Source organism: Salmo trutta, chromosome 24, assembly GCF_901001165.1.
Source record: "Salmo trutta chromosome 24, fSalTru1.1, whole genome shotgun sequence".
Lineage (NCBI taxonomy): Eukaryota > Metazoa > Chordata > Actinopteri > Salmoniformes > Salmonidae > Salmo > Salmo trutta.
The window spans coordinates 15,417,220-15,435,028 of record NC_042980.1 but is presented as its reverse complement, the minus strand read 5'-3'; the positions used below and the strand labels follow the sequence as shown (position 1 = coordinate 15,435,028).

At 41.0% G+C, this 17,809-nt stretch overlaps 2 protein-coding genes across 3 annotated transcripts; one reads left to right on the top strand and one right to left on the bottom strand.

Annotated features, from left to right (window-relative positions):
• Positions 1-950: 950 nt before the first annotated feature.
• LOC115160786 (nuclear factor erythroid 2-related factor 2) lies at positions 951-7,722 on the top strand. 2 transcript variants are annotated; one of them, XM_029711192.1, is made up of 5 exons: positions 951-1,167; positions 4,641-4,916; positions 5,183-5,275; positions 5,392-5,574; positions 6,145-7,395. In XM_029711192.1, exons 1-5 carry the CDS (start codon positions 1,126-1,128, stop codon positions 7,393-7,395), a joined length of 1,845 nt encoding a protein of 614 aa, XP_029567052.1. In that variant the 5' UTR covers positions 951-1,125. The 2 variants fall into 2 exon arrangements, with proteins under 2 accessions (XP_029567052.1, XP_029567053.1); XM_029711193.1 differs by lacking the exon at positions 951-1,167 and having other exon boundaries at positions 6,145-7,722.
• A 5,307-nt stretch (positions 7,723-13,029) lies between these two features.
• LOC115160785 (heterogeneous nuclear ribonucleoprotein A3) lies at positions 13,030-17,094 on the bottom strand. Its single transcript, XM_029711191.1, has 11 exons — positions 16,993-17,094; positions 15,480-15,602; positions 15,249-15,395; positions 14,955-15,165; positions 14,777-14,863; positions 14,608-14,676; positions 14,467-14,520; positions 14,231-14,368; positions 13,981-14,109; positions 13,818-13,888; positions 13,030-13,713 (listed from the first exon to the last, which is right to left on the bottom strand). Exons 1-10 carry the CDS (start codon positions 16,996-16,998, stop codon positions 13,833-13,835), a joined length of 1,020 nt encoding a protein of 339 aa, XP_029567051.1. The 5' UTR covers positions 16,999-17,094; the 3' UTR covers positions 13,030-13,713; positions 13,818-13,832.
• Positions 17,095-17,809: the final 715 nt, after the last annotated feature.

Sequence of the window (17,809 nt, the reverse complement as noted above, 5' to 3'; positions counted from 1 at the left end):
AACATAGAGCAGCGTCAGATGAGGCTACCATCTGGTCTTGAGTCAACAATCTGTCTTTTCAGGATCTCAAGCAAAGGGAAACATGTGAGGCTATGACTGTGCACCATCTCCGTTTTACATTTGAATAACGTATACTAAGCCAACTGTGTCAATGGTGTGGCTGAGTGTGCAAGGGGAGGGCCTGGGGCCTGCTGTAGTATAGGTTAGGCTACTGTACAAATGAATGAAATATTTAGGCGTCATCTAAACCAGAAGAGGTCGCTATTTAATAGATCAACTTTCAGGAGTTGCCTTCCCATCTCTCTCCTAGTTGGATTAGCTGTGAGCAGATTTAGGCCTACTGCAGCCAACTACAGATATCAATGTTGACTAACAATTGTTCCTTATTATAGTTTCAGTTTCTAATCCTTATTTTCTTCATTGCATACTTGATTTCCATTGCCATCTATAGTCCTACCCTGTACATAAATGCAGTTTGCAAGTCTATTCACTGCAGCTTTATAGCATTCTGCATGAAATAAATGTGGGTATTTAGTCTGTCAAGAAGATACAATTGGTAAATGTGCCTTACATTTTGGAACAATGCTGACAATAGTTGTAAAAACTGTTGTAATAACATTGTAATAACTGTAATTCTTATATTAGTTCATAAGTCAACCAAGATGCTGTTATCAAAATACCTCTTCTAGTGTCATTAATCCATGGTGTCAGATATTATGTAAATGTGTCTGGACACTTCTTGAATACACTTTTAATGTTTAGGTTAAATAACAAATGACTTGTTTATAAACGTGAAGCAAATGTAACATTGGCTGTCCGGAGCACAGCCACAGACCGGCCTTATCGAACCAATAGGATGTTGAGGGGGACGATCCCAGCGCAGCTCTCTCGGAGCTCTTGACTGGCTGACGCAACTTGTGGGCAAGGCTATCAGACTACTTGGGGTTTTCCGTAAACTTTCACAAGATTAGAAGCACTATTTCCTTCATAGTCAAAACATTGCTGGGCCGGACTCCTCGCCTTCGGATAGTCCACCATTTTATATTTCTGTAAAGGATTACAAATATATATTTTATATAGGCCTATTGGGTTTTTCTTTACGAAGGGACAAGCCAACTATCCACTATGATGGAAACTGAGATGCATAAAATGAATCCTAGTCAACAGGTAAATATTCTATTGTTATTGGCTACTATATTCAACTCAGTAGGCTTTGTAAAACATCTCAAGGTTGATATGTTGATCAAATGTTAGACTACCCTTTGCCTACAGTCGAAAAACTATTTAATGGATAGTTCAAACTATTGAAATGAAATAAGGCCTACACTCATGTTACCTGATATGAATCAACTGCCATGTTCAACCCAATGTGCATTTTCCATAATAATCCGTATATTATGTAATTAGTTAAATGAAACGAATGTGTCGTAAATATGCTTTCTTAGCCTATAGCCTATCATAATCATATGTGAGCTTGTTGTGCTGTAGTTTTGACATTTGTAGACGCGTTTCTAACACTAGGCTACAATTTCCGTCTCTGCGCTGTAGTCGACAGGTCTGTTCATAGAGATTTCTGCGAAGTCATGGATGGTTGTCTGCCCGGTGCATACAACTAAATTGGGCGACAAATAACAGCTGAATATCCGCTTAATATCGTAATCCAAATGTGTAATGATGCAATTATTGTCAAGTAAAAAATATGCCAAGATGACGAAAGTTTTCCCCAGACAGCCCATTTATTTTTATGTCGGTGCGTTTGTTTCTTGGCCGTCGGAATCTCCTAATGCGCCACCAGAGCCCCATCCTGTGTTCCCGTAGATGGCATCCATAGGCCTGCCTTTCCATATATACAGTTGATTGCACAATTGCACTTTAATGTAATAATCTATGGGAACTTGGTTTGTAAAAAATAAATGCTCAATTTCCTGGTGCATTCTGCAAGTTAGTGTACATAAAAGCTCTTCCGGTACCATTCTCAAACAACATCTCTTTGTACCAGCTAATCTTGGAATTTATTTTATATTCTATGTACATAGTTTCTCTGTACATATGGCCAACTGTGTCAAATGAAGAAATGCGTAGGCTATTCATTATTATAATAACCCAGAAGTGGTTGTAGTTCTGCAGCTGGCCTTGGTTTACAAACAGTTAATAACACGTTAATCTAGTAATCAATTGATGAACAGGTTCCCCAAGATTAAAGAGTAACCCTGAGTTGGGGAATGTTCAGTAGGATTGTAACCCGATGCGTTTCTTTTTTTGAGAAAAAACGAGGATGGTGTTGGAGTAAAGGCGTTATCCTAATTCCAAACTCATCTGATTATGTATTGAACAATTTGCCTTGACAAAGGCAAAGTATGTTAATATACAACTGTTATAATCATTTATGAGTTTTTTTTTTAGGTATCAAGGAATTATGCATATAGGTCCACGAATCAGTTGTTTTACTGTCACTTAATTCCTGTACTGTTGGAATCGGTGGTCGGCTGGTTAAAAGTGGTGTCTATACCCCTAATATGTTTTTATTCTGTTGTTTGAGTTGCTGCACATTCTGAGATGAAAAATCAGCTACTCAAAGTACGTCTGGGATTCAAACAAAGAGATGTTGTTTGAGAATGGAAAAGGAAGAGCTTTTATTTACACTAACTTGCAGAATCAACCAGGAAAATTAGCATTTGTTTTTACAAACCCAGTTCCCATAGCTTATTACATTCAAGTACTATTGCAAAATATCAGTGAACTAACCAGAATGTTTCACAAGTATTTTGTGGATAAATACTTCACTCCACCAAGATAGTTCATAACAAAATAGTTACGGTTTAAAAAGTGAAGTCGCTCATCCAAACAATTTACCAAAATGGTCCCAATGGAAGTCAACATCTTCCGTTCACAATAGTTACATCATCCTTTTTTTGAGAGGGAGGATCAGTAATTTGTCAATGTACACAGATCACTCCTCTCTGCATGAATGAGTGGAGTTGAAGTGTCATTGACAACATGAAAAGCTTAAAGTGGCTCCAGTCATTTTATTTTCTTCAAAAGGGATTATGAAATAAGTGATTGTGAAACTAGATGAAGTTCATTTGTTTTTTATGACAGAATTCATCTCTCCTGTATGATGAAAGTGTCTGTAAAATAATAAGGCATTGTTCCTTCAAGATTTCTTCACTCTTCTAGACTGCAACTGATAGTTGTGGTTGGTTGTGTGGGTTAACGCGATGACACATGGACTCAATCTGCTGTTTTTGAAAGGAGAAAACATGGCTGACCACAAAAGCTGCTTTCATCCAGCAGCTGTTAGGTCAGTTTAGGCCATTCTTCCTCGTCTCCAGTCATAATTTATGGTTGTGTGTACTCACTCCTCTGACCAAGATTAATAGTGGGACTTATTTCCCTAACCAGACCTTCTGACGTTACGGGCTTTAGTGGTCATGGACTATTGCTGGCTTTGACGTAATGACCAAGGCAAATAGGGTTAAAGAGTAGTCAGCAGCACTGCACATCTGATGCACACAAACAGAAAGCCAATGTTTATTGTTTATTATACCCATTTCTGAATAAGAGGTCATGGGCTGAACTTATAATGGTCATGTTTAACACTTGATTTGGTCTACACAGTTACAAAGCAATTACTTGTGCTCATTCCTTTTACAATACAGAGTTACCTAAGTTGAAATCTATCAGTTGTTAACAAATAACATCAAGCTCCAAACCACATCCTCTTTACACTAACTTCTGCTTTGTTAGTCATCTGATCTGTCTCTCTCTGATCTGTTCATGTGACCAAGTCTCTCTGAATGTATAGTTTGCCTTTATTGCCCAGAAACAAATAGTCACATGCTCAGAGCTTTCAGTGTGACCTAATGTTCGGTTTATGCAATCTCCCAAGGCCCTTGTGAAACACTTCCTTCTGTAAATAAGGTTTGTGTAATGGATGTTAAAAGGCCCAAGGGAGACCAGCACAGTTTATCTCTGGACATTCCTGAATCTACACGCAGGAAGCTAATAAACATCAGCCACAGTGAGGTAGAAGTGGAGGACCAAATTATCTTGTTATAAAATGTGCTATACACCAGTGGGGAATATAGTAAGCACTTCCTCTGAACATATCCGTACTAATCTCTATTGCCAGGTCTCAACACAATATGGTTCTCCAAATACAGTAGTGAATGTAGTGACCTTGTGGTGCATTGTGGTATATAAAGTAAAAAGTAAACCACATTACATTTTAAGCTGTATGAATGAACTTTTCTCCTCAGAGTGATCATTGGTTTAATTCGTTTTTGGTCTAAGCTACTGATACAACAGACAGAGATGGAACAATATTACATTTGACCTGTTGTCTTTTAATTTTTTTGCTCCTCTGCCTGGAAAGCAGCTAAGAGGCACGTATTCTCTGTGGGTGGGGACTGAACTCTGGGGAAATGGAGAAGTTCATCTATTATTCAGACGGCTTCTTCCTCATTACATTCTAGCCAGTCGTCAAAGGACAGACACCCGAAGGGACGGGGTGTGGCACTGTAGCGAGAGCCAGTAGCCATGCTACTTCACAGCAGGCACACATTTCCTTGTTCCTAGTGCACAATCTCCTCGTGTATGGTGCTTTGTGAGTTCCAATCTAACCTGTTGTCTCTTGGCAGGACATGGACCTAATCGATATCCTGTGGAGGCAGGACATTGACCTGGGCGCGGGGCGAGAGGTGTTTGACTACTGCCACCGTCAGAAGGAGCATGAGTTGCAGCGGCAGCGGGTGCAGGAGGAGGAGAAGAGGCAGCAGCTGCTGAGAGAGCAGGAGAAGGCCTTGCTGGCTCAGCTACAGCTGGATGAGGAGACAGGGGAGTTCGTGCCCCGCCTTGCACCCAACGGCCAGTCACCGCAGTCTGCCACCACTGCCGCACCTCCTCAAGTCACACAGGTACAGTACACACACAGCTGTCAGTCATGTCAGAGGCTGGCCACTCCCCTCCCTGCACTGGGTTGGGTGCAGCTCCTCTGTAGCTAGGTAACCACCTCATCCAGTGTAATTAGGGAAAAACAGGTGGCTCTGTAGTTGTGCATTGGTGGATTTGTCTCTTTAGAAACTAATCTGTGAAGACCTTTGTCTAGGTAGTGCACTCTGTTCAAATTGCTACCTATTCTTTTGCAAGAGGGGTTACATATGCTTTGAATCTTTCCCTTCAGAATGTCAGCTTCACAGTAGACAGGGATGCCTTGTCATTTGATGAATGTATGCAGCTGCTGGCAGAGACCTTCCCATTGGTAGAGGCAACGGCGGTAAGAATACATTCACTATTAGATTAAAAATATATATCCCTCAAACAAATCAAAAAACAATATCATGTCTGTTCCGGTCTTTTACAGTGTTCCACCCCCCCTTTTTTGTATTGTAGACCGCTTCTGCCTGTCTGGACGTCACCGTAGCTCCAGCCCCAAACAGCAACCATGTCATGATGGCATGTGAGCTGCCAGCTTTGACCCAGCCACCCCTCCTCCCTGCCTCCCAGCCCCCACAGAGGACCTCCCCAGATTTAGAGCAGGCCTGGATGGAGCTTTTGTCCCTTCCTGAGCTGCAGGTACAATAGGCAGATTCTATCACCTCAATGGCACGATGCTCTGTGGTGTAAAAAAAAACACCCAAAGAATGCATGGATTGCAGCAGCCATGCATGCATGAGAGAACCTACTCACCTTTGTCCTGTGTGTTTGAATGGGACACACAGCAGAAGCAGATAATACAGCTAAATCCACTGTGATCAGGTTTCCACAGAGCACTGTTACCTCAGAGCTGCTTGTGTCCTTGGTAACACTTAAATAGCGCTCTAATGCTTAGCAGTGGATGAAGGTAGTAGCATGGAAACAAACCAGAAAATACTTTACGTACAGTACAAACACAGTACAAAGTTTCATGCTAAGATGTTAGTCAATTAAGGATTCGCAATTTATTTGGAATATTGAACCTGTGCAAAGTTTCACCTACTATTGAAAATAAAATACAAAGGTTTGAAACCAAGTCTCAGTAAACGCTGAACAGCTAGTCCATGTGATGGTACTGTACTGCATATGACTATAATGTTACATCTTGACGTCTGATAAACTGCATGGGTTACTGGATTTGTTTTGACTCTTCTGAATCTTGTTTTCTAGCAATGCCTGAATATGCAAATGAAGGACACACTGGATCAGACAGGAGGATATCTGCCCACTAACACCACCCCTGAGGTGCAGGATCCAAACTACAGCTTCTACCCATTGCCCAACCTGGCAGAGGTGGCGTCAAACACAGCAGAGGTCTGCCCACCTGAATTCATCAACGGCTTTGAGGAGAGCTTTCCCAACATGGCTCCTCTTGACCACCTCAATCAGATGACCCTAAAGGCTCCAGACCTAAATACTAACTTCAGTGCAGCAACTTTCTGTGATGTATTTTACCCAGACATTGTCAACACAAAAGTGACCAGTGTCACCCTGCCTTGTGGCCAAGGAAATGGAGGTAACTCCTTGGCAGAGATATCACACAACCCTACTTTTACACCAATGGAATTACATGACCTTTCTCCTAGAGAAGCATTTGACAGAGGCAACAAAACTGAGATAATGCCAGAATTTCCAGATTCGGATTCAGGTGTGTCTGTGGAGGCAAGTCCACATGCTAGCTCCCCTGAGAAATCGATGTATGGGGACGGCTCCTTTGGTGGCTACAGCGATTCAGACATGGAGGAGATGGACAGTAACCCTGAGAGTGCAGAGTCTGACTACTCCGAGATGTTCTCACTGTCTTTCCAACCTGATGGTTTCCAGACTTCTCTCTCTGTGTCAGCTCAGCAGCAGGACAAAAAGCCCGAACATGGCAAGACCGAGCCAGATGAGGAGACTGGCCACAACGATCCCCCCTTCACCAAAGACAAGAAGAGGAGACGCTCCGAGAAGCGTCTCTCCAGAGACGAGCAGCGTGCCAAGGCCCTCCAGATCCCCTTCACTGTGGACATGATCATCAACCTGCCTGTGGACGACTTCAACGAGATGATGTCCAAACACCAGCTCAACGAGGCCCAGCTGGCCCTGGTCAGAGACATCCGCCGGCGGGGCAAGAATAAGGTGGCTGCCCAGAACTGCCGCAAACGCAAGATGGAGAACATCGTGGAGCTGGAGTACGACCTGGACTCACTGAAGGAGGAAAAGGAGCGACTGCAGAGAGAGAAGACCAAGAATTACAGCAGCTTGCGGCAGATGAAGCAAGAGCTTAACACCCTGTACCTGGAGGTGTTCAGTCTAGTGAGGGATGAGGAGGGGAAGCCCTACTCCCCGTCCGAGTACTCACTCCAGCAGACCACCGATGGCACAGTCTTCCTCGTCCCCCGCATTAAAAAAATGCTTTTCAAGAAAAATGACAACTAGCACTTCTCTGCTTTACTACTTGGTACTGCATTAGTAATAATTCTATGCAAAGAATAATGTTGTAGATGCTTGGCTTTAAGCGTTAGTAAAATAGCAGAACTATTATATAGTCCTTGTCTACTCTCCTTGAATGCCTTTATAATATTTTTGTACTGTTCTCCATTTTCTTCTAAGATTGTTTTACTGATATTGCTTGTAAATACATGTATACATTATTTGCTATTGAGATATGAAAATGTGAATTGTATATATCATGTTTTAGTATTGTTTTAGTATTGTTGCAATCACTGTTACTTAAAAGTCTGTTTTATAAACTTTACTCTTTGATTTGCAGCTCCATTTATTTTGTATCTTCTGACCCTTTTCTGCTTAAGGCCAGAGGGGGTGTGATATATATATAGCACGATGCAACGCGGAGTGCCTGGACACAGCCGTGGTATATTGGCCATATATCACAAACCCCCGAGGTGCCTTATTGCAATTATAAACTAGTTACCAATGTAATTAGAGCAGTAAAAACAAATGTTTTGTCATACCTGTGGTTTACCGTCTGATATCATTTGCGGCGGCAGGTAGCCTAGTGGTTAGAGCGTTGGGCCAGTAACCGGAAGGTTGCTAGATCGAATCCCCAAGCTGACAAGGTAAAACTCTGCCGTTCTGCCCCTGAACAAGGCAGTTCCTAGGCTGTCATTGTAAATAAGAAATTGTTCTTAATTGACTTGCCTAGTTAAATAAAGGTTAAATAAAAAATAATAATTAATATACCTCGGCTGTCAGCCAATTCAGGGCTCGAATGACCCAGTTTATAAAATGAAATAAACAATGAAATTTCGTCAATTGCTCTTGCAACTGACATACTAAGTTTTATATCAATCTATATTGATTTATAAAGCATGCACCCGAATACATGTCTGATATACATGTCTGATATGCTTTTAGTCTTTTAGTCATTCCAAATGTGAGAACCAAAACTGCCTTCTGCCTTCAGCCACTACGGTCCTGGCCTTTGGAATAGCCTGCCGGATCTTAGGGCCTCAAAAACTGTTGATTCTTAAGATTTGTCTTAATAGCCGTGCTATTAACTAAACTAAATATTAGGAACTTTTTTCCCACTTTTTCTGCATTAAATTTCATATCCACTGCTATTTTACTCTTAATGTCTATCTTGATTTTATATTTGCATAGAAACGTTTGAGCTTTCTCCACCTTTAATTTTATTTAAGCACTTTGAAAAGCATTTGTAAGAATTTTGCTATATAAACAAAGTTGGATTTGATAGTATGCCAGATGAACATAAAGGCTTTGCTGACTGGGATTGCGTAACTCTGCGTTTTTCGAAACAGAACAAACCAAAACGGTTTGCAGTGATCCAAATGCCATTCACAATGTAATCAAAACAGCTATTGGGTTGATCTATGTTAGACCTTTGTTTTTTTTCAATAGCCTTGTTTATTGTCCACAAAACAGAAAGCCCATGATGTACATTAAACTTAGTTTTGAATATTATAAACTGAATCTTTTAAAATCTATAAAAATCTTTTGTGAAAGCCAAAACACTTAAATAAAACATTGTTCCAACCAGACATGACACTTCAACATTCTATTACAGCCATGCTAGCTCCCCATTAACATTGGGGAGAATTTAAACAACCATACAACTGAATGTCTAGAATTTGAACAATATTATAAAAGTAGGCCTAACTAAATATACAGTGCATTCGGAAAGTATTCAGACCCCTTCCTCTTTTCCACATTTTGTTACGTTACAGCCTTATTCTATCCCCCCCAGCAATCTACACACAAAACCCCACAATGACAAAGCGAAAACAGGTTTTTAGAAATGTTTGGAAATGTATAAAAAAACAGAAATACCTTATTTACATAAGTATTCAGACCTTTTGCTATGAGACTCGAAATTGAGCTCAGGTGCATCCTGTTTCCATTGATCATCCTTGAAATGTTTCTACAACTTGGAGTCAATTCAATTGATTGGACATGATTTGCAAAGACACACACCTATCTATATAAGGTCCCACAGTTGACAGTGCACGTCAGAGCAAAAACCAAGCCATGAGATCGAAGGAATTGCCTCAGAGACAGGATAATGTTGGGCACAGATCTGGGGAAGGGTACCAAAACGTTTCTGCATCATTGAAGATCCCCAAAAACACAGTGGCCTCCATAATTCTTAAATGGAAGAATTTTGGAACCACCAAGACTTCCTAGAGCTGGCATGCCCGGTCAAACTGAGCAATCGGGGGAGAAGGGCCTTGGTCAGGGAGGTGACCAAGACTGCAATTGTGACTGTCAGAGCACCACAGTTCCTCTGTGGAAATGGGAGAACCTTCCAGAAGGACAACTATCTCTGCAGCACTCCACCAGTCAGGCCTTTATGGTAGAGTGGCCAGACGGAAGCCACTCCTCAGTAAAAAGGCACGACAGCCTGCTTGGAGTTTGCCAAAAGACGCCTAAAGGCTCTCAGACGATGGAAACAAGATTCTTTGGTCTGATGAAACCAAGATTGAACTGATGGCCTGAATGTCAAGCGTTACATCTGGAGGAAACCAGGTACCGCTCATCACCTGGCCAATACCATCCCTACGGGGGGGGGGGGAGGGGCAATTTAATGAATTTTAGAGTAAGGCTGTCACGTAACAAAATGTGGAAAAACTTTGGGGGTCTGAATACTTTATGAATGCACTGTATGGCTCTGGTTCCAACTGCATTTATTCAGGTCTATAACAGTTTACCGCCATTATTCAGCTACACTTCATGTGAACCATGCATGACGACTTCAAAGAGGTCCAGTGGACAAACACGTTGGAAAAAAGCATAGCACTGCACATTGTAGTATTTGCAGTTCCAGGCCCTTTCACCCACATACATTACCTTTGAACGCCAAGCCTTCTTTCTCCGCCCTCTCTCAAACCAATCTTTTCGGAGGCTTTGAGGCTAACAAAACAAAGAGATCATGTTTGCTTCACATAGAGTATTCACAGCGTTCTTCTCAACAAATGGATAATCTCAACCACTTTTCATACAGTACCAGTCAAAAGTTGGGACATACCTCATTCAAGGGTTTTTCTTTATTTTTAATACTTTCAACATTGTAGAATAATAGTGAAGACATCAAAACTATGAAATAACACCTATGGAATCATGTAGTAACCAAAACAGTGTTCTCAAATCAAAATATATTTTATATTTGAGATTCTTCCAAGTAGCCACCCTTTGCCTTGATGACAGCTTCACACACCCTTGGCATTCTCTCAACCAGCTTCATGAGGTAGTCACCTGGAATGCATTTCAATTAACAAGTGTGCCTTGCTAAAGTTAATTTGTGGAATTTCTTTCCTTAATGCGTTTGAGCCAAATCAGTTGCGTTGTGACAAGGTGGGGGGGTATACAGAAGATAGCCTTATTAGGTAAAAGACCAAGTCCATATTATAGCAAGAACAGCTCAAATAAGCAAAGAGAAACATCAGTCCATCATTACTTACATGATGGTCTGTGAATCCGGGACATTTCAAGAACTTGAACGTTTCTTCAAGTGCAGTCGCAAAAACCATTAAGCGCTATAATGAAACTAGCTCTCATGAGGACCGCCACAGGAAAGGAAGACCCCGAGTTACCTCTACTGCAGAGGATATGTTCCTTAGAGTTACCAGCCTTAGAAATTGCAGCCCAAATTTATGCTTCAGAGTTTAAGTAACAGACACATCAACATCAACTATTCAGAGACTGCGTGATTCAGACCTTCATGGTCAAATTGCTGCAAAGAAACCACTATGAAAGGACATCCATAACAAGACTTGCTTGGGCCAAGAAACACGAGCAATGGACAGTCTGATGAGTCCAAATTTGCAATTTTTGGTTCCAACCGCTGTGTCTTTGTGAGACGCAGAGTAGGTGAACGGATGATCTCCACTTGTGTGGTTCCCACCGTGAAGAATGGCGGTGTGATGGTGCTTTGCTGGTGATTTATTTAGAATTCAAGGCACACTTAACCAGCATGGCTACTACAGCATTGTGCAGCGATACACCATCACATCTTGTTTGCACTTAGTGGGACTATCATTTGTTTTTCAACAGGACAATGACCCAACACACCTCCAGGCTGTGTAAGGGCTATTTGACCAAGGAGGAGAGTGATGGAGTGCTGCATCAGATGACCTGGCCTCCACAATCCCCCGACCTCAACCCAACTGAGATGGACCACAGAGTAAAGGAAAAGCAGCCAACAAGTGCTCAGCATATGTGGGAACTCCTTCAAGACTGTTGGAAAAGCATCCCAGGTGAAAGCTGGTTGATTGAATGCCAAGTGTGCAAAGCTATCAAGGCAAAGGGTGGCTACTTTGATGAATCTAAAATATATTTTGATTTGTCTAACACTTTTTTGGTTACTATATTATTCCATAGTTTTGATGACATCACTATTATTCTACAACGTAGAAAATAGTAAAGATAAATAAAAACCATGGAATGAGTAGGTGTGTCCAAACCTTTGACTGGTACAGTACATAAAATATCACTAATTCCTTTTAGGAGAATGTCTTTATTCAAGAAACACATCTAATAGACATGCATACTTGGATTAATTTATTCAAACTGGAATATATACCTACCTTGTCTGACCGGGGGGTGGGAAAAAAAATCATCATCCTTAATTAAGTTACACTTTTTAAATGTTACCTTTCAAAGCGATGTATAGAAAATCTTTAAAATGATGCAGCGCAAAATATCAAGATACCTGTAGTGTAAGCCTGCATGAATGTAAAGTATGTTCTGCAGACTCCCAGAGATCAGTGAGCTGTGCAAGAAATGCATGAGATCCTTAAAAATGACCTTAAGTGGAGTGAATGGTACCATTTTACTCTTAGAAGGGATTCCATACTCAACAGAAATTGTTCACCCCTATTTGAATGTTGGTGTGTGCAGCCTTACACCTTGCAGTATACTTTGAGATTTACTTAAGTCTTACCCATCCAGAAATGTCCATGTAATCGTGTCATTAGAGATTTTCAGCCTTTAAGAGTAGTCGTAATGCTTCTGTCACGATCTGTAAACCAAGCAAAGTGGTTACTCTTACCTGCATCTTCTTTATGTTACCACTGCTTGTGAAATACTCACTTCCCTTTTCCCTGTAAGGTCTGAAAGCTAGTAAGAACTTCCTGGTAAACTGCCATATCTGACTCAACAGGATCTCTAAGTGTCCAGGAACTCTAGTTTATTTTTTCGCTAGAATATGCTTTCCTCCAAGGGTGTGGCTCTCGGTGCTGCCTTCTCTTTTCTCTCACAACATGCTGACTTGTCCACTGTGCTGGGACTGAAGAGGTCCTGTCTGAAAAAACACTGCAATCTTCCATACTGACCCGCTGAGGCACAACTGAAGTGGCTTGTAGCTGTAACAATCCTACTAGTGCAATCCTGGCTAGGCGATGCGTGTCCCTCGCCCTAGGACTAGCCAAGACTCCCTTTCCATCCAGGCAGGAAAAAAATGAATCTTTCAAAGTTCAGAGAAAACAAAACATACTTCTGAGGATATTGATTTGCTACACTTGATTAGTGATGACAGACATGACAAGAATCAAATCCTTCAATCTCTCTGAGCCAATGATGCACTATACTTCAAAAGACTTTACTACACAACTTTATTAAACTTTTTTTCCACTTGTCAAAATATTTTTTACAATCTAGAATTCTGTTTACTGCATACAAGTAGTGTAAAACACATTTCCTTAAAATTGTTGTCTGCACTACTTATAACCACTTGTCACTAATAAAATACATGGGGTTCTTGAAATACAGATCATAATACACTTGATACAAAGACTTGCAATCATATTAACTTCAAAAGAAAAAAAAGAAAGCTCTAGCTTATTTGAGGGCCTGATGCGTATAAGCCCTTCTGACAGGACCAAGTTCTTCAAAAACGACAAAGATGAGAAGACCATAGAAAATCTATCAATCTACAGCAAAATAAATGTAGGACTATTCAAAACTGACTGGAGTTCGAAATACTTTTTTATTTTTTTTAAACTCCTGATTCCACAGGCACAACATTACATACACTTCAGATGCACAAAAGGAACAATTATAAAGTGGGGGAACATCTACCACAAATAAGGTACTAGCTACACCCTTGCACTTTGTAGTTTGTGTGTACAGTCTTTCTTAGGATTAGTTTCCCGTTAAAGCTGCAATAACTTTCTGACTTCTGTTCCTCTACATGCTTTCAGACGACTGCCTAAAAGTACAGTAACCTGCAGCTTTCCTGACAAATCCTTGCTCATCTCCTCTCCTGCTAAGAACTGAAGCCTGTTGAATGGATACAGGATAAAACAAATAGTTATTCTAGTGTTGGGTGGGCTCACACTGTACTATACAGTCAGGTATGCACAGTGTTTTCAAACGGAACTTACCCGAGCGTCATAGTATCAATATCGCTGTGAGCCGTAGCCATGCCCACTTCCACCGCCTGAGCCGTAGCCACCTGGAATAAACAAATGATTGACAGATGAGGGTTGTGTCATCACAACATCAGACAGCACATCACCTCATCCAGCTCAGCGAGAGAATACTCACCTCCATAGGGGCCACCACCAGAGTTTCTGCCACCAAAGTTGTTCCCCTTCATGGGACCATAGCTAGATTGCGGTCCTCCGTAGTTGCCAAAGTCATTGTAATTTCCACCCCTTCCACCACCAAAGTTCCCTACGAGTCACAGGGATTGATTTTTAGAATAATGTCGTCACATCCAATTACTGTGGGTTCAGCTCATTCAAACAGATCATGTGACATGACAATATATACAGGCTAAAACAGGTGTTCGTACCTCTAAAGTTGCCTCTGTCATTGTAGTTATCATATCCTCCTCCAAAGCCTCCTCCCTGGTTTCCATACCCAGGACTTCCTCCCCCATACCCGCCACCACGTCCACCTCTGTAGCCAGGTCCCCCACTGTAGTTTCCACCTGGACAGAAAAGCGCTCAGATTTGAACAAGCTCTCTTTCAAAAATGCATCGTCAAGTTCCCGCTCCTTATCTGATGATCCGCTACATAAATACTGACCCTCTCCACCGTATCCATTGTATCCATCCCCTCCTCTTCCGCCACCATAGCCTCCTGTAACACACAAGATAATTCCATTTACATTGCTGGTGCGATTACGGTTCCAAACGTATCCACATATCAAATGGAAAAGGGACTTACCTTGCCCAAAGTTGCCACCACCAGAGTTGCCACCTCTGCCCATGAAGTTTCCAGAGCCACCACCCCTATCTAAAAAAAAAAGAGCCAATATTGACACTGAAGTATGTTCTATATGTGCCACTAAAACATTCATACATTTGGACAAATAAAGATGGGTTATTATGCTTACTCCTCTGATTAGACGCCTCCATTTCCTGTTTTGGGAGTGCTTTTCTGACTTCGCAGTTGTGGCTGTTTATTGTGTGGTATTTCTGAGCTGAAAAGAAAACAAGGCAAATCCTCAGCAAAGGATTGTTTACTGATATTTAAAAATGAGCAATTCAAAGCGGCAACAACCCCATACGTACCAACAATTTTATCCACAGTGTCATTGTCATCAAATGAGACAAAGCAGAAGCCCCTCTTTTTCCCAGTTGCGCGTTCCTCCATAATGTCAATGGTCTCAATCCTCCCGTAGGTCTCAAAGTACTCCCTGATATGGTCCTCCCGTGTGTCCTCCTTGATCCCCCCAACAAATATCTTCTTCACCGTCAGGTGGGCACCCGGTCTATTAGAGTCCTGTGACCGAAGAAAAGCTGAGCAGTGAGCACACACTTCTCACATTTTGACAATCGCAAATGAATGTGAAGCAGTTTGCTTACCTCTCTCGATACAGCCCTTTTAGGTTCAACAACACGTCCGTCCACCTTATGAGGGCGAGCTGCCATGCAGGCATCCACCTCCTCCACACAGGAGTATGTTACAAAGCCGAACCCTCTCGAGCGCTTGTTGTTTGGGTCCCGCATTACCTACATGAAACCAACGTATTAGCCCACATTACTCCTCATATAAATGCATTGTAAATACCAGACACTTGTGAAATGGATACATACCACACTGTCTGTGAGGTTTCCCCATTGTTCAAAATGGATCCTTAAACTTTCCTCAGTGGTTTCAAAACTTAGGCCCCCAATGAACAGCTTCCTGAGCTGTTCAGGCTCCCTAGCTTCATGACCCTGTTAAAATGATTCAAAACAAGTATGCATGTCACATAACAATGCAATTGTATGAATACCAGACTATACCACCTTATTTCAAACATTTTACAGATACATATAAATGTATCAAGATTTTCTCATTAGCCAAGACTCTTGGACATTCTAGGGAAAACAGTTTTGCCATTTTAAAATATTATGTAGCAAACAGGTCTTAGAAAATGTTGCAGTGACAAAATGCTAACTAGCTAACTTTAGCACAGCTGTGTTTCTGATCATTTGGCTAGGAAATTGCATCATGCTAGTCAGAGTTCTAGTTTACAATGTTGCAGTAATTTTGGTTTGTAGAATTATGGAATGTCTCCACAGTTCAACAAGTGTTTGAATGTATCATTCATTGGGATACATAGACCTAAACTGTAGGACAGGCTATGCTTTAGCTAGACTGTAAAACCAGATGTGATTTAACCAGGTTTGGTACCGTTTGGTGTAGCACATAATTTGACCAAACTTAGCAATACGGTCTTAGATTCTTGGAAACTGGAGTCTCATAAAATGTCCTTGTCCATTTGAATTTAGAAAATTCTCCATTATTAAAATAAAATGACTCCATTAAGTAATCAAACCACATGTACGCCGCCATCTTGTCCATTTCAAGTATTCTCTTGTTGATCGAGACAGGTGTCTGTCAAGACATGCGGCACTTTGGGGTGGATCCACCTGCCTCAATCAATGAGTGAAGACTTGAAAAAGACAAGAAAAAAGACAAGACAAAAAGACAAGATGGCGGCGTACACACTCCTCACATTGTTGGATTCCTTTATGGCGCAAAACATTTTTTTATTTATTTTAACAGAGCATTTTCTAAATTCCAACAGACATCCTGCAACTGGACAATGACATTTTATGAGACCCCGGTTTCGACGAATCGCAAAGGTTGGTCGAAAATGCTCTGTGCTACACCAAACAGTAACGTTACCTACCTAACGTTAACCTGAAACACCCAGTATACTGGATACCCATTTCTGGGGGTTACATCACATTGTCTGGTGTTACAATCTGTAGCTAAGGCTTGGCCTGACCTACATTTTAGGCCTTTGTATCCCAATGAATGATACATCCAAGTACTTGTTAATGTGGAGACGTTCTATAAACCAAAATAACTGCAACATTGTAACCGTAGAACTCTGACTGGCATGATAATTTTGCTAGCTAAATGTTGAGAAACGCAGCAGCGCTAACGTTAGCTAGCTAACGTTAAATGTTGCCTTCCTAAAAATGCTGTTAGAATCATGTGCACATTATGCCGCTGCATCATTTTCAAAGACCTGTTTGCTCATAACACACTTTACATTGTTACGTGCAACGCAAATGTATGCAGACACTGATAAACAATCAACATATTTATCACCTCCATTTTGCGAAGTATTCTCTTTCCTTGGTTCTGAGAAGAAAGGAAGCTACTGCACCACGTGATAGGAAGTCTGAACTGGTCCGTGCAGTCGTTAACTGATCCAGGATCGTTTTTGTGGTTTCACCATAATAAACCGGATAGGCCTAGCAAGTTGATTTAAGATAAATCATTCAGAGTCAATTTATTCAGATGCATAGTATACCTTTATTTAAACGTCCAATGATATAAATGAAAGATAATATTTTTTATTATTATGTATAATCTTTAACATTTGTGATGACTTTGTAGGCTAATCATACACGCTCCGTGTACGTGCCATGTAGCTGTAGGAGTGAAACAAAGACGTTGTCTGCTATCTAGTGGACACTGAAGGCAATGTACCAGAATAGCCACAGCTGATTGTTTTTCCCATAGACATTAACCAGGTTTTTCCATATTTTCCCATAACTACAAAGCAAAATAAATATTTGGGGAATTTAGCTTGTTTGTTGCAAATGTATGTTACTAGTTCATGCATACAGATATGTTTTATTAAAATAAAATGCAGGGAAATGCAACTGTTCAGTATTTGTAACACTTTAAAATAGCCTACACAATTTGCACTTGCATTAAAATGTATCTGAATATTCGTAAGTTAATGTTTTGGATTTGACCACTGTCAGTGTTGACATTGGACAGCACAACTTGAATATGCTATTGCCATCAGCTGCTTCACCATAAATATAGAATCTTGTTGAAAATCAGATCTGGACTAGTATCCATGTACTGTTTTATTGGATGGAATAATGTCTGGCATTACCATTACAGGGTGCCA